This window comes from Myotis brandtii, unplaced genomic scaffold, assembly GCF_000412655.1.
Source record: "Myotis brandtii unplaced genomic scaffold, ASM41265v1 scaffold314, whole genome shotgun sequence".
Taxonomy (NCBI): Eukaryota; Metazoa; Chordata; class Mammalia; order Chiroptera; family Vespertilionidae; genus Myotis; species Myotis brandtii.
This window is the reverse complement of record NW_005362033.1, coordinates 588642-595955: the sequence shown is the minus strand read 5'-3', so window position 1 is coordinate 595955 and position 7314 is coordinate 588642. Positions and strand designations below refer to the sequence as shown.

General features: G+C 53.3%; 1 protein-coding gene across 1 annotated transcript in view; it reads right to left on the bottom strand.

Moving 5' to 3' along the window:
- LOC102254304 (nuclear mitotic apparatus protein 1) overlaps window positions 1-7314 on the bottom strand; it is a 200685-nt gene that overhangs the window by 71147 nt on the left and 122224 nt on the right. The window contains exons 12-14 of the mRNA XM_014542801.1: window positions 6802-6870; window positions 4182-4271; window positions 377-486 (exon numbers count right to left, since the gene is read on the bottom strand). Of these exons, the coding sequence (XP_014398287.1) occupies window positions 377-486; window positions 4182-4271; window positions 6802-6870 (269 nt within the window). The remainder of the gene's footprint in view (window positions 1-376; window positions 487-4181; window positions 4272-6801; window positions 6871-7314) is intronic.

Sequence of the window (7314 nt, the reverse complement as noted above, 5' to 3'; positions counted from 1 at the left end):
GGAGAGAGGGAGAGAGAGAGAGAGAGAGAGAGAGAGAGAGAGAGAGAGAGAGAATGCTTCGGTGTCTTATGAATGCAGCCTCCAGGGCTGCCCTCCCCCAGCGGAGCACAGCGCCAGTTCCAGGCCCACACCAGAGGAGATTAGTCCACCAAGCTCAGTTCTGACAGTGGCACAAATGATACTTATGTGGCTCTAATGCAAGAAATACTTACAGGAGGAAAAGGTAACCCTACACAGAAAAACCAGGAGCCAGAAAGAGGAGAGCAGGGCCAGCCAGTGTGGGGCAGAGGCGGCAAGGAAGAAGGCTGCACTGGTCTCCAGCTCAGGTCCCGGGAAGCGCCAATCCCTGGGGGAAGGTGGCTCCCCCAGACTTTACCTTGTCACATCTGGGGCAGAGGTTGGATGGACGTGCTTCATGATGGTCTGGATCCAGTTCCGCCGGATTCCCGACGTCATAGCCGAGAGGGTGAACTCGCCCTCCTTCGTCTACACAAAGGACAAGGCAGTATCAGGGACCATGGTCCGCCCGCCCACCCTCAGAGGTCAGTCCTGCAGGGAGGATGTGGCCAGGCGGCCATCTTAGGAGCACCGTGCACAGCCACTGGGAGAAATGAGACCTGAGAGCAGAGGAAACAGCACCGTGCTTTCCTGGGAATGGCTGTCGCCGGGACCTCCCTCTGTGGGACTCAGCGGGCATGTCTGGCACTGGGGGGACTCGCCTGCTCTTCAAGAAACTCACAGGCTGCAGGGAGAGTGAGCACGTGGGGAGCAGTGGGAGAGGCCCACAGCACAGGGGCTGAGCTGGACCATGAGGTGAGGAGGGTGGCAAGCGGATGGGGAAGAGGCGCACGTCCCGGGCAGGGGCCACAGTAAGAGCCCAGGCCTGGTGCCCTGCAGCCAGGCTCATCGGGCACAGGCAGGCAGGCGGGGACAGCAGGCGTGAGGCCGGGCAGGAGGCGTGGTCATGATGGAGCTGTGTCTCTCGGACTGAGAAGAGGCAGGGAGGCCTGCTGGGCGGTTAGGGCAGGTGTCCAGGGAATTAGAATTCAGGTGGTGACAGAGGTGACAGAGAAGAGGGGAGGGAGCACTTCTGGGACAACCCCTCGGCCCCCGACCTGGATGAGCTGATGGGTCATCAGTCAAGACAGGGGAGCCCTCCTGTAGTGGGGAGCTGTGCAGGCCACAGGGGAGGGAAGCTAGATGGAGGAGCAGAGAAGCAGCAAGCCAGCGAGGGGGGAGTGCCTCTGGGGCAGGTCCCTCCAGAGAAGGCACGATGGGAACCCAGGTGGTGGCCGCATGGAGCCCACTGCCCTGCTCCTGCAGCCACAGGCTCCTGTCTCACAGGATGGGGGTGCGGTCCTGTTCTTTAAGCTGCACAGGCTACTCGGAAACAAACCCAGGAGAGGTTAGCAAATCAGCTGATGGGAAGATGAAACCACCAAGATGGTGTGGGTTGGTACTGGCGTGGCCATGGACCAAAGCTCAAGACCACGTGCCAGCCTGGAGAGCTGCAAAGTACAGCTTGGACTTGACCTCAGCCTCCAGCTCAGCCCCCAGTCAGAGACAACCCACAACTCCTCGTTCCTTTGGTTTCCCTTGCTGGGCTCTGAAGGTGGGGCCATGGCCTTCACGCAATCCGAGTGCTGCCTCCCTAGGCCCTGGCCCTGCGTGTCCCGGGGGTCGGCTCACACTTGTCCTGGGGTCCTCTGCCGCCTCCCGCTCCTAGGTCTGGTGTCTCTGCAGGCTGGTCTTGGCCATCTCCACATTCTGCCCCAGGACCTCATCTCCCACCCCCGGGAGGCTCTTTCCCAACCGTGGGCCCACACCTGGCTGCCTGTCTAATGTCCTTAGAGACTAGCCCATCACAGCCAGAATTCCAGAGGCTCTACTCCTTTTGTGAAGTCACCTCTGCTGCCCAACTTCTGCACAAGGCTTGCCATGCTCTGGGCACCCGACCTCACGCCTGCCTCCTTCCTCACCTGCCCACAACCACAGCCCATGGGTACCTCCTCCAGTGCCTCTCAACCACTTCTCTCTTTTCTGCCCACCACTGTGCCTGCTTGGTCTCCCGCCTCTACCTTCCCCTCCTTTAACCACTAGCATGTCCTGCTGGCTGTGTCTTCCTACATGAGGTAATGGTTCCAGTAGCTTCCACAACAGCAGGACAAGGCTGATTTCTGTCCAGGCACTGGGGCTCCCACGGTGCCCCCTGCCCAGCTTCTGCACTTAGCTCCCTTGTAGGTGCCACTAGTTCTGGTGGCTGCGCCAGGGGCCCTGCACACTCATTCCTCATCCTTGCCTCTCAAGATCCTGAAACTCCCCAGTGACCCGAGTGGAGAGCCTCCAGGACCTGCCCTCCATGCTGAAAATGACCTCTCGTGACCTAGACCCTCAGCCACGGGCCCAGGGAAAAGCATCAGAGCCTGGGTAAGCTCCCATCCAGGGGAAGGGAAAGGTGCCAGACTGACAGGGGAGAGCAAACCGCGTGGCTCGGGTCCTCGATGATGAAGTTGTAACTTGCTCAGTGAGGGGAGCTGACTTAAGTGGCAAGCCACCTCTCACCTTAGGACGCCCTGCCCCGAGAAACCTGCTCTTTAAGATGGGGAGGGATGGGTTAGGGGGGGCCCAGCATGGCGCCTAGAAAGCCAGAAGTCACCACTGCCACCAATACCGCCTGAAGACAAGAAGCTCAGACTTAGCTCGCTGAGCATGTCTGTTCCTCCTGCAGGGACAGGGGCAGAAGGGCATCAGAGTGGGGTGGCTAAGACCCTGAAATCCACAACCTCATGTCCTGGCCCTCATGCCAGGCCACCTGTGCAACTCCCAGCTATGCCGTGGCACTCACAGGGGAGAAATGCCATGACCAGCGGCCCAGTGGGCTGCGGGCGGGATTTCTCCTTATAATGCACACGCTGGCCTGTGGGTCCTGACCCCAGTCTCTTTTAAGTTTGGTTAATATGACTCAGTCTCAACGTGCTTGATCCACTCTGAGTCCAATGGTACAACCGAGTGTTTACACCCAACCACCTGAAGGTAAGACCCCGTAAAAGTTCCAGGTCCTGTGAAGGCACAGAGCCGGGGCCAGCCTGGCGGTGCAGCTGTTGGGCTGTCTGTTCGGTCACGGGCTCTGGCACCAAGTGGCCCTGGCTCCTGGGAAGCAACCTGGGAGCCTGTAATTCAGGGCGGAGCAGGCTACGCTATAGAGACCAGCCATCAGTGAGGCTGGGCTAGGGGCCACGTGAAACCAGCTGACCTCTGAGGGGAGGCCTGGAGGTTGTGCTCGACCACATGGATGTGACTCAATCCATCATGACAGTTATGAAACCTCAATAAAAACTCAGGCTTCCTGGGAAGGAGGCACTGGGTGTCACAGCCACATCAGGAGGGGATGTGTCCCCGAGGACATGGATGCTTATGTTGAGAGCCTCGCAGATGTCGATGCTCAGGTGTCGCTTCCTTTGCGGCTCTAATGGTACCTTCTCCCAAAGCGAAACCACAGCCTCGGTCCAGTGCTTTCCTGTGCTCTGGCTAATTCCTGACCCTGAGGATGACTGAGGCGCCCTCGCCCTGCAGCTGGCATTAGAGGGCAATGTGGTAGGCAGGGGATGTGTCCTAACTTGAGCCCGGCTAACTCCAGGTAGCCCTGAGCCACCGACTCTCATGGAATGGCCAATGAGCACTGTCTTAGTCATCTAACCAGGTTATTTTTGAGGTCAAGGGCAATGACTTGCTCGTCCGAGTCCCTTACAAGGTTATGGGGTGGGGGACCTCATGAATTTTCAAATTTATGACTGATGACTGGAAGAATAAAGAAAGAACAGGTGAACTGAAGCCTAGTATTCTGAGATTTAAATAGTTAACACTTTCATTCTTATTCCTTACATATCCACCCAATGACCCAAGCTCCAGGATAAAAGAACCCAAAACTTCAGTAACAAAGCTTCTCAACAGTCTGGAAAGAAGCTAATGCCTAATTGTTTGCTGAGATCACCAACTGGGGGAGGGGTCAGGTGCCACAGGACTGAGGAAGAGCAGGACAAGGCGCCAACACTGACGGGAAGAACGCCTGCTGGCCAGGCATGTGCGTCAGGCCCGCCCACAAGTGCCCAGGACTAGGGTCAGGTTCTGAAGAAACATCCCAGCCAGTCAAGCCTGTCTCCAAACTCCATCCCTGGGCTCACATGTATCTGAAAGCCATAATTTCTCTGCACTGGATACTCCGTGACATCATAACATGTAGACAAGTCAATTTCCCCATCCAAGTCAGCCGCCTGCAGAGAGAAATGGGAAGAACATTAAGAGGTTTGGAAATAAAAGTCAAACTAGACAAGTTTTCACAGGGACTGTGTGTGCTGCCTTTCTCTTAGGGAGCACAGACCTTGCCTGCGGGGATAAAACCAGGCCGACACTCCACCACTTCCCACGTGTTCCCTGCCAAAGATACCCTATGTTGGTGGTTCTCACATGTGCTGTCAGACGTCTTCATGCTCTTAGAAATGGAGGTTAGCTTTATCAGAGAGTTATGTGAGCTTTACCTATTGAGATTTACTATATTAGAAATTAAACTGAAAAAATTTAAACATATCTACTCACGTAAGAATACAAATAAGCCCATTTCATTTTTAAATAAAAATATTACTTAAAAAAGCAGTGATAAGAGTGGTATTGTTTTGAATTTTTACAAATCTCTTTAATATCTGGCTTTTCACATCTGTTTCTGCATTCAGTCTGACGGATGCATTGTTTTGGCTGAAGTACATGTTTCATGAAGTCTGACTTACACAAAAACAGAGTTGAAAGGGGAAGATGTATTTTAAGTCCTCAGATAACTGTGGTTCCTTTTTGATAAGTGGTAGTTTCTTAAAGGTTAACTATGAAGTGGAATCTGAAATCATATCAAGGAACTTTCTGTACTTGGTTACATACAGCCAGTTTTCCCTGCCCGCGGAATGGATCTTTCACCCATGCACAATTGTGTAGCGTTATGTATTGGTCCTTTGGAAGAGGGTGAGTTACACACACTCCTAGTGTTGACACATCTCATTTTTAAGATCAAACACTGCATTTGTTAGTATCACTACCCATTTGGTCAGGAGAGTCTGTAAGAAAAGGAGAGCTGTCAAGTTCTTGATGAATACGTTTCCCAAAGTTCCCGTTTCTGCTTGAAAGTTTATGTCGCAGCGCTGGCAATCACTCCTGTCAGTTGCTTTCCTAAAAGGAATAGGCTCACTTGGTTCATTTTGAAAAATGTCTGCTAACACCCAAAGTGAAGGAGCAGCTTGTCTGTTAGTTATCCTTTCTCCAGGGGGAGAGACGCTCAGCTGGCGAGCAGGCAGGCACGTGCCCAGGCACAGCCGCCATACTTCGGATGGCAGCAGAAGAGACTTATGCTTACTTCCCATTTCAAATCTCAGAATATTAAAAAGATGGCTCTTCAATGATTAAGACTTAATAAAATTAGTAACTTTCTTTTTCTTTTGTTAATCCTCACCTGAGGATATTTTTTCCATTGATTTTTAGAGAGTGGAAGGGAGGAGGAGGTGGGAAGTGGGGGAGAGAGAGAGAGAGAGAGAGAAACATCGCATGAGCCCTGACCAGGGCCAGGGATCCCTGCAACCCAGGCACATTCTCTTGACTAGGAATCAAACCCGTGACCCTTTGGTGTGAGGGCCAGCGCTCTAACCAGTGAGCACACTGGCCAGGGCCATCAGTAACTGTCTCTAACTGTATGGCAGTGAAGAATGCATGACCGCTGGCCATCCGCGGCTGCAGCCTGCGATTGGGCTGAGACACCAACAGTTTCACCTGCCACTGCTTTGGACACCAGTGTAAATGTGAATACAATGAAAAAAGCAAACAGCATCTTAGTTTTATAACAACAGTTTTGAGTACCCCAGCCCCCGAAAGTGTCTCCAGGGCCCACACTCTGAGAACTGCTGGCTTATCCAAGTGGCAGACACGCAGTGTGTGGTTAGGCACTTCATGTGCTTCCGGATCCCCTGATATTAGGCACACCAGGGGCCAGCCCCCACCCTAGTCTACACCTACTCTGTATCACCAATATCTTTCCACTGCACTCCGTTAAAAACTTAGGTTTTTAGGTTCAGGGCATGTAAATACCAGCCCCTAATGATAGACATTTAGGTTCTTTTCAGTTTCCTGCTATTAGAATAGTACTGAATGACTCGCCTTGGACACAGATCTTTTACTACATGTGGGAATATATCTGAAGGATTCCTGGAGTCGAACTACAAGGGAAGGTTAGAAACACATTTGCTAAACTGCTAAAAAAATAAATAAATAAAGGGTTTTCGTAGGTGAGGAAAGAGCTCCTCTGGTGGTCCTTTGACTGTGGAATCAAGACTGTCGACTGAGCCAACCACGTCCACCTGCCATGCTCTATGCTCATCCAGAGGAGAAAGGACAAGATGTTTTAGTTCAGTCTTCAAAAGACTCACTTTACCACAAACTCTTTGTAGAAAAAAACAAAACTGCTCATCCTGAGTTTTAAAATAAGACATCTTTGTTTTTCAAAGAAGTTGCTCAAACCCACTATGCCCAGGTGCCTGAAGCAGTGCCTCAGGAGACCCCCCGCCCAGGCAGGAGCCCGTGGTGAGCACATCCCAAACTGGCTGCACTGCACTCAGACTTCCCCCCAAGTCTGGACTGGGAAGGCCAAGATGGCAATGCAGACACCCGTCCACAGTCAGAGGGGGTTTCAGCCCAGCAGCCTCGGGCTCCCAGATGCCACCTGAACCCCTTCCGCTGTCTCCCCAATGGGAGCAAAGCCGAGACACTCACCTCCTCGGCCACCGAATCCCTGTAGTATCTCAGGCTTTGATCAGCAAGGACAAACCAGTGTTTCTTCCACTAAAATGGGAGGGAAAAGACAGACTCAACTCCTGTGCAGCACCTCCTGCTCCTAGGGGTCTGTGCCAAGTCCCAGAGCACCTCCCTGCGCACGTGTAAAGCAGAGGGCGGGCGGCCCTGCCACAAGCAGCAGACATACACAAGGTCCAGCAGCCATGCACACAGGATTCCCGGGCACTTGCGAAGCCCTGGCTCCCCAATGATAGGGTAGGAGGGGGAGCTGGGGTGGGCCATAGGCTATGGGCTCTTCGTAACCCAGAGGTGTGGCTGGTGAACAGCGCTTCACAGTCCTCAATCTCAACTCCAGAGGCTGCAGTCAGGGGTTTGGGCCCTTAAGAGCTGAAAGGTGGCTGTGAAATCAGCATCTTCCTTCTAAGGAGGCACCTGGGAGCCATAGCCACTGGCTGGTTACCCAGAGGGTGTGCCCACTGCAGCCAGCAGTGC